The 14,980-nt window shown below is 43.6% G+C and overlaps 1 protein-coding gene across 1 annotated transcript in view; it reads right to left on the reverse strand.

Moving 5' to 3' along the window:
* Positions 1-14,980, reverse strand: part of LOC139412235 (TOX high mobility group box family member 3-like) — a 65,708-nt gene that overhangs the window by 18,572 nt on the left and 32,156 nt on the right. The window contains exon 2 of the mRNA XM_071159064.1: positions 9,286-9,339. Coding sequence (XP_071015165.1) covers positions 9,286-9,339 — 54 coding nt within the window. The remainder of the gene's footprint in view (positions 1-9,285; positions 9,340-14,980) is intronic.

Genomic DNA, 14,980 nt, shown 5'->3' on the forward strand with positions numbered 1-14,980 from the left:
CCTGACTGCCCTTGACCAGCACAAAAACATCCTGTGATGTTCTGCATTAGCATCGAACAGCCCCCGTGATATGCAACTTTTAAGGGAAGTTAGGAACAAATATACACAGGCAGTTAAGAAAGCTAAGGTTAGCCTTTTCAAACAGAAATTTGCATCCTGTAGCTCAAAATGTGCATCCTGTAGCTCAAAAAAGTTCTGGGACACTGTAAAGTCCATGGAGAATAAGAGCACCTCCTCCCAGCTGCACACTGCACTGAGGCTAGGAAACACTGTTACCACAGATAAATCCACTATAATTGAGAATTTCAATAAGCATTTCTATGGCTGGCCATGCTTTCCACCTGGCTACTCCTACCCCGGTCAACAGCCCTACGCTCCCCACAGCACCTCGCACAAACCTCCCCCACTTCTCCTTCACCGAAATCCAGATAGCTGATGTTCTGAAAGAGCTGCAAAATCTGGACCCCTTTAAATCAGCCGGGCTCGACAATCTAAATCTATTCTACCCTGCCTTTCTAAGGTCTTCAAAAGCCAAGTTAACAAACAGATTACCAACCATTTTCGAATCCCACCGTACCTTCTCCGCTATGCAATCTGGTTTCAGAGCTGGTCATGGGTGCACCTCAGTCTCGCTCAAGGTCCTAAACAATATCATAACCTCCATCGATAAGAGACATTACTGTGCAGCCGTATTCATCGACCTGGCTAAGGCTTTTGACTCTGTCAATCACAACATTCTTATTGGCAGACTAAACCGCCTTGGTTTCTCAAATGATTTCCTCACCTGGTTCACCAACTTCTTCTCAGATAGAGTTCAGTGTGTCAAATCGAAGGGCCTGTTTTCCGGACCTCTGGCAGTCTCTATGGGGGTGCCATAGTGTTAAATTCTCGGGCCGACTTTCTTCTCTGTATACATCAATGATGTCGCTCTTGCTGCTGGTGATTCTTTGATCCACCTCTACGCAGACGACACCATTCTGTATACCTCTGGCCCTTCTTTGGACACTGTGTTAATTAACTAACCTCCAGATGAGCTTCAATGCCATACAACTCTCCTTCTGTGGCCTCCAACTGCTCTTAAATGCAAGTAAAACTAAATGCATGCTCTTCAACCGATCGCTGCCCGCACCTGCCCGCCCGTCCAGCATCACTACTCTGGTCTAGAGGTCGACCGATTAATCAGAGTGGCCGATTCAATTGGGCCGATTTCAAGTTTTCATAACAATCGGACATCGGTATTTTTTTTATATATTTTTTTATACCTTTATTTAACTAGGCAAGTCAGTTAAGAACACATTCTTATTTTCATTGATGGCCTAGGAACGGTGGGTTAACTGCCTCGTTCAGGGGCAGAACGACAGATTTTCAACTTGTCAGCTCGTGGGAGCCAATCTTGCAACATTACAGTTAACTAGTCCAAAGCAATAACAACCTGCCTCTCTCTCGTTGCACTCCACAAGGAGACTGCCTGTTACGCGAATGCAGTAAGCCAAGGTAAGTTGCTAGCTAGCATTAAACTTATCTTAGAAAAAACAATCAATCATAATCACTATTTACCTACACATGGTTGATGATATTACTAGATATTATCTAGTGTGTCCTGCGTTGCATATAATCTGACTGAGCATACAAGCATACAAGTATCTAAGTATCTGACTGAGAGGTGGTAGGCAGAAGCAGGCGCGTAAACATTCATTCAAACAGCACTTTCGTGCGTTTTGCCAGCAGCTCGTCATTGTGCGTCAAGCATTGCGCTGTTTATGACTTGAAGCCTATCAACTCCCGAGATGAGGCTGGTGTAACCGAACTGAAATGGCTAGCTAGTTAGCTTGCGCTAATAGCGTTTCAAACGTCACTCACTCTGAGCCTTCTAATAGTTGTTCCCATTGCTCTGCATGGGTAACACTGCTTCGATGGTGGCTGTTGTCGTTGTGTTGCTGGTTCGAGCCCAGGGAGGAGCGAGGAGAGGGACGGAAGCTATACTGTTACACTTTCAATACTAAAGTGCCTATAAGAACATCCAATAGTCAAAGGTTAATGAAATACAAATGGTATAGAGGGAAATAGTACTATAATTCCTATAATAACTACAACCTAAAACTTATGTTAAAAGGAACCACCGAGCTTTCATATGTTCACATGTTCTGAGCAAGGAACTGAAACGTTAGCTTTCTTACATAGCACATATTGCACTTTTACTTTCTTCTCCAACACTTTGTTTTTGCATTATGTCACGCCCTGGTCAAGGTATTTTGTGTTTATCTTCATTTATTTGGTCAGGCCAGGGTGTGGCATGGGTTTTTGTATGTGGTGTGTTTTGTCCTGGGGTTTTGTTAGGTATTGGGTTTGTGGCTTAGTAGGGTTATCTAGCTTAGTCTATGGCTGTCTAGAGTGATTCTCAATCAGAGGCAAGTGTTTATCGTTGTCTCTGATTGGGAACCATATTTAGGCAGCCATATTCTTTGAGTGTTTTGTGGGTGATTGTCCTTAGTGTCTTGATGTCCTTGGTCGGTGTGTATGTGCACCAGTATTAGGCTGTTTCGGTTTTCGTTACGTTTATTGTTTTGTAGTGTTGTATTTAGATTCGTGTTGCTTCAGTTTAAATAAACATGGATCGCAATCTACACGCCGCATTTTGGTCCGATCCTTGCTACACCTCCTCGTCCGAGGAGGAGATAGAAGAAAGCTGTTACACATTATTTAAACCAAATTGAATGTTTCATTATTTACTTGAGGCTAAATTGATTTTATTGATGTATTATATTAAGTTAAAATAAGTGTTCAGTATTGTTGTAATAAGTGTTCAGTATTGTTATTATTGTTATTTATTTATTATTACAAAAAAATAAAAATAATAATAATAATAATCGGCCGATTAATCGGTATCGTCTTTTTTGGTCCTCCAATAATCGGCGTTGAAAAATCATAGTCGGTCGACCTCTACTCTGGACGGTTCAGACTTAGAATATGTGGACAACTACAAATACCTAGGTGTCTGCTAAGACTGTAAACTCTCCTTCCAGACTCACATTAAACATCTCCAATCCAAAATGAAATCTAGAATCGGCTTCCTATTCCGCAACAAAGCATCCTTCACTCATGCTGCCAAACATACCCTCGTAAAACTGACTATGCACACACACTTCGGCGATGTCATTTACAAAATAGCCTCCAACACTCTACTCAACAAATTGGATGCAGTCTATCACAGTGCCATCCGTTTTGTCACCAAAGCCCCATATACTACCCACCACTGCGACCTGTACGCTCTCGTTTGCTGGCCCTCGCTTCATACTCATTCGCCAAACCCACTGGCTCCAGGTCAACTACAAGCCTCTGCTAGGTAAAGCCACGCCTTATCTCAGCTCACTGGTCACCATAGCAGCACCCACCCACAGCACGCGCTCCAGCAGGTATATCTCACTGGTCACCCCCAAAGCCAATTCTTCCTTCGCCTGCCTCTCCTTCCAGTTATCTGCTGCCAATGGCTGGAACGAACTGCAACAATCTCTAAAGCTGGAGACTCTTACCTCCCTCACTAGCTTTAAGCACCAGCTGTCAGAACAGCTCACAGATCACTGCACCTGTACATAGCTCATCTGTAAATAACCCATCCAATCTACCTCATCCCCATACTGTATTTATTTACTTATCTTCCTCCTTTGCACCCCAGTATCTCTACTTGCACATTCATCTTCTGCACATTCTATCATTCCAGTGTTTAATTGCTAATTGTAATTACTTCGCCACCACGGCCTATTTATTGCCTTACCTCTCTTATCCTACCTCATTTGCACATGCTGTATATAGATTTTTCTACCTTATTATTGATTCTATATTTGTTTATTCCATGTGTAACTCTGTGTTGTTGTATGTGTCAAACTGCTTTGCTTTATCTTGGCCAGGTCGCAGTTGCAAATGAGAACTTGTTCTCAACTAGCCTACCTGGTTAAATAAAGGTGAAATAAATGTTTTTTAAAATTCCTCTGGGGGGGAGAGGTGCCAGACTAGAAGTGCCTGTCTGCCTGGCTGGATGGATGGCTGGTGGAGCCCAGAGAGTAACACACTGTTACAGCATTGCAGCATTACTGCCTGGTGTCACTTCACATAAAGCCTGGCTAATTCTGCACCAGGAGCAGTTTAGAGGGGCTCTGATCTCAGATTAAGAGACGCACAATCCACTTCCTTGACATCAGCAGCCTGGTTATCCATTTAAATTGTTATGAAAGCTCAGCACAGCCAAGTGCCAAGCGAACCAGATGCTGGCTTCATGTTTGTGTGTGTGTGTGTGTGTCCATGTCAGTCACTGTATGTGTGTGCATGTTGTTTGTGTTATGTGTGCGTGCATGTGTGACGGGTCGTTCCATGGGCAGGCGGAGGGTCCGATGGCATAGGGGGCAGAGCAGGGCTTCTAAGAGGGAGCTGAGGCCAGACCAGATCAATCCAGCATGTGTGGGCAGATGTATAGGGAATCTCCCAGGTGGCCACAGAGCCCCAGTGTTGTATGATGTAATGTGTTAATACACAGGCAGCATTATGTGCATGGTGCAAAGGCCATCAGGTTTATGACAAACACATTGGCTCACTGCTAAAGTGCTGACTATTGGAGCTAACAGGCAAGGATTATGGAAATATTCAGGAAAAGCATGAGACGATTCATGGTTGAGTTTCAGATGCTAATGATCTGATGTGTTTCTGTGAACCATCGAGAACTCCAATCTATCTCATATTCCTTCTATCTAGAACATGTATGGTGTTCTCACTCCCAATATCGAAGACAGCAGCAAGAAAAAGCTTTTGAGGCAATATCTCCAGCCTTTCAATAAACTTCTGTAATCCAATTCACTGATGCAATAACCAAGACTTGTTAAAGGCAGAGCCATGCATTTACTGAATATAATAGGCCCCGGGATCAATAGAGCCAGGATTGAGACTCCAGTTTCCAATATCTAGCGAGGCAGCAGAGCATAAAGCTACTCAAATGATAACATCACGGTGGGCCCGCAATCAACATTTCAAATGTGTAACCATCTCGAATCCATTTCTACATAGATCATTACTCCTGTCTAATTTGATTGGAAGGGAGAAATGATACCCACCGCTGAGTGGAATTGAATCCCGGTGTACAGTATCATACTCTCTAAGGAGAGCAGTCAATCCTCCCTGTCAGGATGGGTGTTTTAACAGGAGCACACCAAGGTCATCTTATCTCATTCTGTAAGTGCAGAATAATAACACACCAGCCATCTACAGTAAATATCCAATGTTATTTTATCTGTTACATATGACGTTTTGATTGATTTTGATACACCAGCCATCTACATATCCAACATTGAATAAGCATATTGGTTTATTTTGATACACTAGTCATCTAAGTATCTAATATTGTTTAATCTATTTGAATAAGCATATTGGCTAATTTAAAGATGTTCTCTGAGTTTTAGTATACCAGTGAGTAAATAGCCAGTAGTGTTTGTGTAGAGATGACTCAGTGTTCTGCATTATACAGTTGCAAGAGAACTGGATGTTTTTTTTTACAATTACCGTTAGCCTCAATTGTCTATGCAGAATGCAGTTGTATATATTTAGCTGCTGTTAAAGTCACTCATTCATCATGGAGCCAGATCCATTTTGGCTGGTGCTGGTACAGCCTTCCCTTCCAGTGCACCCAGAGCCAAGGCCTGTCACATTAACTTGATTAATACAGCGTTACAGTAGAGAGAAATCTCATTTTAGTGTGAAATTACACAATTCAAAGTGGAAAGTCACTTAAATTTCCCCCCAGTTCAGGTTACAAGAAACAATACTTCACACACTCCAATCCTTTTTTTTTCATTAGAAAAAATAAATAATCTGTGCTCTGTCTGTGGTTACACTCAGACATATTTTTCTATATCGCTCTCTACACGCACGCACGCACGCACACGCACACACACAAAATGTGGGCTGAAGTACAATGCCATCTGCGCCGTAACACTGGAAACAGTTGCTCCTTTTGAAAAAATGCAAATGAGCTGCTTGGCTGTTCTATCAACTCTCCTGCCTTCCCCCTACCACCAGCCCCCACCCAGCCAGTCCAGCCACAGTGGGCTTTCACAGCTTGGGCTGAATTATCTCTGAACAGCTTGTGATGGTGTGGCCTCCACTCGCCTCACCACAGAGGTCCTCAGCCATAGAAGTAGAGTAACTAGATTGGGTCAAAAAAAAGCCCCTTTGACCATAGCACATTGAGTTGCATGGGGATGCCGGTTCTAGTAATTATATTTATTTGGCCTCAGCAGCCCCTGGACATGGAGGATGGATGCACTAAGTTTTAGCAAATTTGTTGGCAAATGAAACATCTCCCTTTAAGACTCTATGAAAGCTTTGTAGTTGAGTCAGTCTGTGCAGTCCCGGCTGTACTGTATCTGCATGACTGAGTAGCATCACCATTGAGCTAATGAGTTAAGAAACAACAGCTTTCTCAACCATGGAGAAAGATGTGATGTGTAACATTACAAAGGCATCTGTTTTCATCTTCTCTATGGCAATACTGTGGTTGCTTGGTACATGGTTGAGAGAGCAGGCTAGATCAGTCTCTCTTTAGACAGCACTCTGGTACACTAAACAGTATGAGATTGCTCTGTTTTGAACTATTGTGGATGGATGATGGCTATTTTTGGTGCACTTCTCCCTAATGACAGGGCAGGAGAGAGGGTGGAGGTCGACTACACTGGTATATTTAGCACACTGTTGAATCCTCAGTCACCAACGCTCATAGGGACATGAAATGTGAGTTCGGCAGCTCATCAGAAGTCCCAAACCTACTCTATGTGTCCTTACCATAACATATACAGATCATTCAGACACTTCTAAAGTCATGCCACATGACATTCAAGGCATTGGAACTGCCAGGCAAGACAGAGAGTGGTTTTGTGAGTGATGGCGCGTGTTTCTCCTCAGGCTCCTTGATCATGTCTTGGAACACGAGGGAAAACAGGTGTTTACATCCCTAACTTTCTGACACCTCACCTTGGCTTGGCTTGCTGAGTCCTGTCAAACTAGACACATCACAAGGCTTTCAGAACTTTACTAATCTTACTATCAATCTATGCAGGGTCTTGCTTCAGTATGAAGCTATTAAACAGCAATACAACAAAGCCTTACTCAATGTTAAAAACAAGTGTAGTCTATAATTTACTATAGCTTGTGTGCCGGTCCACTGTCGGACAAATAGTAGTTGTTATCTTTGACATCTGATTCATTGACTTCCCTACATCTTCAATGTTGGCCTTGACATGATCAGTACATAGAGAAGGGATCAGAACATGGAGAAGGGATCAGAACGTGGAGAAGGGATCAGAACGTGGAGAAGGGATCAGAACATGGAGAAGGGAGCAGAACATGGAGAATAGATCAGAACGTGGAGAAGGGATCAGAACATGGAGAAGGGAGCAGAACGTAGAGAAGGGATCAGAACATGGAGAAGAGATCAGAACGTGGAGAAGGGATCAGAACATGGAGAAGGGAGCAGAACGTGGAGAAGGGATCAGAACATGGAGAAGGGATCAGAACATGGAGAAGGGAGCAGAACGTAGAGAAGGGATCAGAACATGGAGAAGGGAGCAGAACGTGGAGAAGGGAGCAGAACGTGGAGAAGGGATCAGAACATGGAGAAGGGATCAGAACGTGGAGAAGGGATCAGAACATGGAGAAGGGAGCAGAACATGGAGAAGGGAGCAGAACGTGGAGAAGGGATCAGAACATGGAGAAGGGAGCAGAACGTAGAGAAGGGATCAGAACGTAGAGAAGGGATCAGAACATGGAGAAGGGAGCAGAACGTAGAGAAGGGATCAGAACATGGAGAAGAGATCAGAACGTGGAGAAGGGATCAGAACATGGAGAAGGGAGCAGAACGTGGAGAAGGGATCAGAACATGGAGAAGGGAGCAGAACGTGGAGAAGGGATCGGAACATGGAGAAGGGAGCAGAACATGGAGAAGGGAGAAGAACGTGGAGAAGGGATCAGAACATGGAGAAGGGATCAGAACGTGGAGAAGGGATCAGAACATGGAGAAGGGAGCAGAACATGGAGAAGGGATCAGAACGTGGAGAAGGGATCAGAACATGGAGAAGGGAGCAGAACGTGGAGAAGGGATCAGAACATGGAGAAGGGAGCAGAACGTAGAGAAGGGATCAGAACATGGAGAAGGGAGCAGAACGTGGAGAAGGGATCAGAACATGGAGAAGGGATCAGAACATGGAGAAGGGAGCAGAACGTAGAGAAGGGATCAGAACATGGAGAAGGGAGCAGAACGTGGAGAAGGGAGCAGAACATGGAGAAGGGATCAGAACATGGAGAAGGGAGCAGAACGTAGAGAAGGGATCAGAACATGGAGAAGGGAGCAGAACGTGGAGAAGGGAGCAGAACGTGGAGAAGGGATCAGAACATGGAGAAGGGAGCAGAACGTGGAGAAGGGATCAGAACATGGAGAAGGGAGCAGAACATGGAGAAGGGAGCAGAACGTGGAGAAGGGATCAGAACATGGAGAAGGGATCAGAACGTGGAGAAGGGATCAGAACATGGAGAAGGGAGCAGAACATGGAGAAGGGATCAGAACGTGGAGAAGGGATCAGAACATGGAGAAGGGAGCAGAACGTAGAGAAGGGATCAGAACATGGAGAAGAGATCAGAACGTGGAGAAGGGATCAGAACATGGAGAAGGGAGCAGAACGTGGAGAAGGGATCAGAACATGGAGAAGGGATCAGAACATGGAGAAGGGAGCAGAACGTAGAGAAGAGATCAGAACATGGAGAAGGGAACAGAACGTGGAGAAGGGATCAGAACATGGAGAAGGGATCAGAACGTAGAGAAGGGATCAGAACATGGAGAAGAGATCAGAACGTAGAGAAGGGATCAGAACATGGAGAAGGGATCAGAACATGGAGAAGGGATCAGAACATGGAGAAGGGATCAGAACATGGAGAAGGGATCAGAACATGGAGAAGGGATCAGAACGTAGAGAAGGGATCAGAACATGGAGAAGGGAGCAGAACATGGAGAAGGGATCAGAACATGGAGAAGGGATCAGAACGTAGAGAAGGGATCAGAACGTGGAGAAGGAAGTAGAACGTGGAGAAGGGATCAGAACATGGAGAAGGGATCAGAACATGGAGAAGGGATCAGAACATGGAGAAGGGATCAGAACATGGAGAAGGGATCAGAACATGGAGAAGGGATCAGAACGTGGAGACGAGATCAGAACGTGAAGGGATAGATGAGAAAAGTGGAGAAGGGAGACTTACATCACCACCACCAGCGACATCTGCCATGTTCATGTAGTTGTTGTTGTTGGCAAACTGCAAGAGAAGAGAACAGATCATCATTATACCTCTGGCCTCGTACCAAGATTATGTCAAATCAGTGTCACAGAGATATTTCCTTTCACAGATCCATTCAATTAGTGTCACTTGCATTTACATTTTTCACATTTACGTGTTGAGTTTAGTCCTAGTTGTTTCTGCTTGGGTGACATTGCTCTATTGTCACATAGTAGAAATATGTATTTTGAGAGGCTGTAGCCAATTCACTGCAAGGTAATGAAAATCTGGAATCTGGAATAATGAAATTCACGCCTTATGGGATGGTAATTAAGCATGGGTTTGCATCACAAAGCAAAGTATTAAGATGCTCTGGCAGGTTATTAACTTCAAGTAACCCAAGGGAGGAGGATATTGCCAAGGAACTAAAAAAAGATGGTGGGAGAGTACCAATAGGACATGGAGCGGTTGTGGTTTTTTGGATTGGTGAAAGGCAAGGATGAATGGAGGGGATAAGTGTAGCTAGATGAGCTATTACAAAATGTGTCCTTTAGTTTAGTTAAAAAATAGCAACAGCGCTGTGTTTTGCGTTCATGATGAGCCCCCTAAACCCACACACATAGCCCTCCTAGCAAAATGGCTGCCACTTCCTTTCTTCGGATACACAAGCGTGCTGACAGGTAGGAACAATGGGACACAGAATAAAGAATTATGCACTAGCAGCTGGGCTCTAGAGCACAATGCACCTCTCTGTGACCAGGCTACAGCAGCAGCATAAACCCCACAAACCCCTGCCTACACCGGGCAGGGAGGAAGAGGGGAAGAGGTTTGTGAGAGGTCATGAGTCCTCCCTCTGTGAGACACTTTCTCCATTTGCACAAAGCACTGGAATAATCTCATTTTGTGTAATTATTACAAAGTCATTCTAGTGAAACATTATGAAAGTGGAACAACTCAAATATAGAGGGAGAGAAAAAATGGTTTCTTATCTTAAGCGGAAGCCAAACAATAGTGGAAACAAATTAAGATCAGAGCGAGATGAGAAGTGCATTAATTTATTTTCCACTCCTTTGTTTTTTTCCCCTCGTTTTCTTGTGAATGGTTAGTATGCGAATGTAATTACCGAAAGAACTGCGGCTAATCAACTACGAATGGTATCCATTAATTAGCCTATGCCTTGGAGAGAGAGCGTGTAGAATCAGCAGCAATGTTAACAGCGTAATGCACCAATGAGAAGGGAAGCCACAAGCCCCACTAGCAGTTGGCAAAGCAGGTGGTTTGAGACATTCAACACAATCCGTTTGTAGACCTCTTTACCTGGAGCTGTCCCACTGAACTGCATCTGAGCACTGGGGTTCACACACACACACACACACACACACACACACACACACACCACAGAGAGTTGCAGATAACCTCAACTGTGAAACCTCTGTCAATAAGGAGCGGTCCTCCCTTCCCCCTTCTGTACTTTCAGACCTGACATGGCCAGGGTATTCTATGGTCAGGCATTCTGAGAATCACACACAGACACAGACACACACACACACACACACACACACACATCTGGCATTCTGAGCAGCACTCGGCTAGTAATTAACCTCAACGCAGCCTGGGCTTATCTGTGAAGTGTTACACTGTCCCCTTCTTCTTTTAGATTACAAATTGAAGCCTCAGAGATATCTCTCTCTATTGAAACACAGGCAACATTGTGTTGATGTGGGAAGATATAGGAAGGTTTTGTGCAGTGCTACCTCTGTTCCTAACCCCCCTGGGTTTTTTCTGGTAAGTGAGACGTTAGGGGGTGAACAAACAATAGCTCTGGAACCAAGAGAACTCTGAACATTGTGGGAAATGGAGAGGGAACATAAGGATCTAAGGAGGTGAATACATCATTTTGTTGTTATTGTGGGCTTTCTAATGACAAGAACTGATGCGGAGGTAGGCTATGTCTTCCCAGAGTATCCAGGTGGTTTGTTGGTTGTCAGTGTTTAGTTATTCATTAACGTCATCAACATCCAACTGTTTCCCAATGCAATTACTACCTGCAACATACAGATGCAGGATCTTAATTTGATCACTCTTTTTATGCTGAATATTTTTCTGTGCCGCAGAAAATGCAGACGAGCTTCATGATATACACAAATTCACTGAAAACCAGCACTAACACGTGGTTATATTAACAGTATTCCACTTTTCATGTAGCCTCATTTTGACCAGCTAATAGCCTAACTACCGATCAAGCAACATTATGGACTAAACATTAAAATCCTGTTGCACAGGATTATTTTGCGGTGACAATACAGGTCAAATTAAGATCTGTAAACTACCGTCTCTGTGGTGTGTGCTCCCAACACATGGTGAATTTATACCTCAATAACACAAACACCAGGCTCTAAGGTGAGACTATAGGAAAACAACCAACAACAATTGATGCTGGCCTGAGTTCCAGTAAATTAGCTTCAGTGAAAACACTGCAATAAGGAAAGGCCATTAATTAGTATTGTGAAACTCTTTAGGAAGACTGCCCCATTTCCATGAGGTGTGTTTTATTGTGCTTCCAGTTCCAGGGCACATTGGGTACAAGTCCAACTCTCCTCTGAGAACTAGACTGTATCCCAAATGGCACCCTATGCCCTATGTAGTGCACTACTTTTGGGCCATGGTCAAGAGCAGTGCACTATAAAATGAATAGGGGGCCATTTGGGACACATCCTAGTCTCTTACCAACACCATTGGAAATGGTCCCCAGCCTCCAGTATCAATCTTGACCATTAAGAGCTCTAGCCTACCGTGGCAGTCGCTTGGCCACATCCTCAGTGGACAGCGAGTAGCAACATGAGCGGATCTTGTTATTGTTATATTGTTGCTCCCAATTCATTTGGTGGAACGCCGGCGTTTAATGTTCATGTTTCACGGCCGGCTCTGATTGAGTCAAATGCCAGATGAAATTAAGTGTGATTGGAAGGACTGTGCAGCTGACGGCAGAGCCTGCACTAAAATGGGTCAGAGCAGACAATAAGCGCTCTGTAATTAAAATGATGAGATGAGCAGGATGGATGAACAAACTCTGCCTGCTTACAGTCCTCGTTAGGACAAAACCAAACCACGCTATGTTACTCAGGAAGCTTTTTGGCAGCAGTGAAATCTGCCACTGGTGGAACTAAGATTGTCTGGGGTATTATCACCCGAACATGACAGAGTAAATGTTACAGAAATGTTATCATGGGGTGTTCTTACAGGAACCAGGGAACTGGGGGTGAAAAATCTGTAGGAACATAAGAGCACAGCAGCAACAGGCCAGGCAAACCTGTTACAAAGCATTAGACAGCCCTGCACATTCAAGCTCCAAGCTCAGCATGTTTGGAAAAACAAGTGGTCTCTCTTTCCCTCTCCCAATCTCTCTTTCTCTGTCATTCTCTCTCTATATCTCCTAAAGACTCTATCTGGCAGAGGGGAACAAGCAGCAGTAGAGTAGAGTAGAGCTTTAAAATAGCATTGGGATAGAAGGCTTTTATAAACAGACTGGATCCATGGCCAAAGGAGCTCTGTGTAACACGAGCCTCGAAGGTGTGAGAGAGACAGAAACGGCAGAGCAAACACACTGACTGACCGGCCATCTACCTAGTGTTTTCACTCCCAGCCACTTCCTCTCTATCTGCACCAGCAGCAAATTTCTTTCTTCAATAAATGTTTCAGAGAAGAGAGAATTAAAGAGCTTACATGATCCTGATCCTGCCGTGAAAAGACTGAATAGGATGTACTGTCTGAGAAAACACTCATATAGAGAGACAGAAAAGCATTAAGCTTTCCTCACATTGAATCAGATGAAGAGATTAATTTAATTTCTCTCTGTGTTTTGAGAAGGGAAAGAATACCCAATCCTTTGCAATTGGCAGTCTTCCCTCACATTATAGTGCTATGATGAGCTCTTGTGAGAGCTGGAAGAGGAGGAGGGGAAATTGTGGCTGTTTACATCTTCATTTGCTGAGATGCATTTGTTTTCTCCATGTACTGTAAATACCATAGTAGTTCATTGGATTGTTTTTATTTGGAAAGTCTTTCCACTACAGGTCGACCGATTAATCGGAATGGCCGATTAATTAGGGCCGATTTCAAGTTTTCATAACAACCGGAAATCTGTATTTTTGAATGCCAATTTGGCCTATTTAAAAAAAACAATTATGCCTTTATTTAACTAGGCAAGTCAGGAAGAACACATTCTTATTTCCAATGACGGCCTAGGAACAGTGGGTTAACTGCCAGAATGACAGATTTTTACCTTGTCAGCTCGGGGATTCAATCTTGCAATCTTACAGTTAACGAGTCCAACGCTCTAACCACCTGCCTCACGAGGAGCCTGCCTGTTACGCGAATGCAGTAAGAAGCCAAGGTAAGTTGCTAGCTAGCACTAAACTTATCTTATAAAAAACTATCAATCAATCATAATCACTGGTTAACTACACATGGTTGATGATATTACTAGTTTATCTAGCGTGTCCTGCGTTGCATATAATCGATGCGGTGCGCATTCGCGAAAAAGGACTGTCGTTGCTCCAACGTGTACCTAACCATAAACATCAATGCCTTTCTTAAAATCAACACACAGAAGTATATATTTTTAATCCTGCTTATTTAGCTAAAATAAATCCAGGTTAGCAGGCAATATTAACCAGGTGAAATTGTGTCACTTCTCTTGCGTTCATTGCACGCAGAGTCAGGGTATATGCAACAGTTTGGGCCGCCTGGCTCGTTGCAAACTAATTTGCCAGAATTGTACGTAATTATGACATAACATTGAAGGTTGTGCAATGTAACAGGAATATTTAGACTTAGGGATGCCACCCGTTAGATAAAATACGGAATAGTTCAGTATTTCACTGAAAGAATAAACGCTTTGTTTTCGAGATGATAGTTTCCGGATTCGACCATATTAATGACCTAAGGCTCGTATTTCTGTGTGTTATTATGTTATAATTAAGTCTATGATTTGATGGCGCAGTCTGATTGAGTGGTGGTAGGCACCAGCAGGCTCGTACGCATACATTCAAACAGCATTTTTGTGGGTTTTGCCAGCAGCTCTTCGCTGTGCTTCAAGCATTGCACTGTTTATGACTTCATGCCTATCAACTCCCGAGATTAGGCTGCTCATAAATGTGGAGATAAAATAAGATACAGTGGGGAGAACAAGTATTTGATACACTGCTGATTTTGCAGGTTTTCCTACTTAAAAAGCATGTAGAGGTCTGTAATTTTTCTCATAGGTACACTTCAACTGTGAGAGACGGAATCTAAAACAAAAATCCAGAAAATCACATTGTATGATTTTTAAGTAATTAATTAGCATTTTATTTCATAAGTATTTGATCACCTACCAACCAGTAAGAATTCCGGCTCTCACAGTCCTGTTAGTTTTTCTTTAAGAAGCCCCCCTGTTCTCCACTCATTACCTGTATTAACTGCACCTGTTTGAACTCGTTACCTGTATAAAAGACACCTGTCCACACACTCAATCAAACAGACTCCAACCTCTCCACAATGGCCAAGACTAGAGAGCTGTGTAAGGACATCAGGGATAAAATTGTAGACCTGCACAAGGCTGGGATGGGCTACAGGACAATAGGCAAGCAGCTTGGTGAGAAGGCAACAACTGTTGGCGCAATTATTAGAAAATGGAAGA

This window comes from Oncorhynchus clarkii, chromosome 6, assembly GCF_045791955.1.
Source record: "Oncorhynchus clarkii lewisi isolate Uvic-CL-2024 chromosome 6, UVic_Ocla_1.0, whole genome shotgun sequence".
Classification (NCBI taxonomy): Eukaryota; Metazoa; Chordata; class Actinopteri; order Salmoniformes; family Salmonidae; genus Oncorhynchus; species Oncorhynchus clarkii.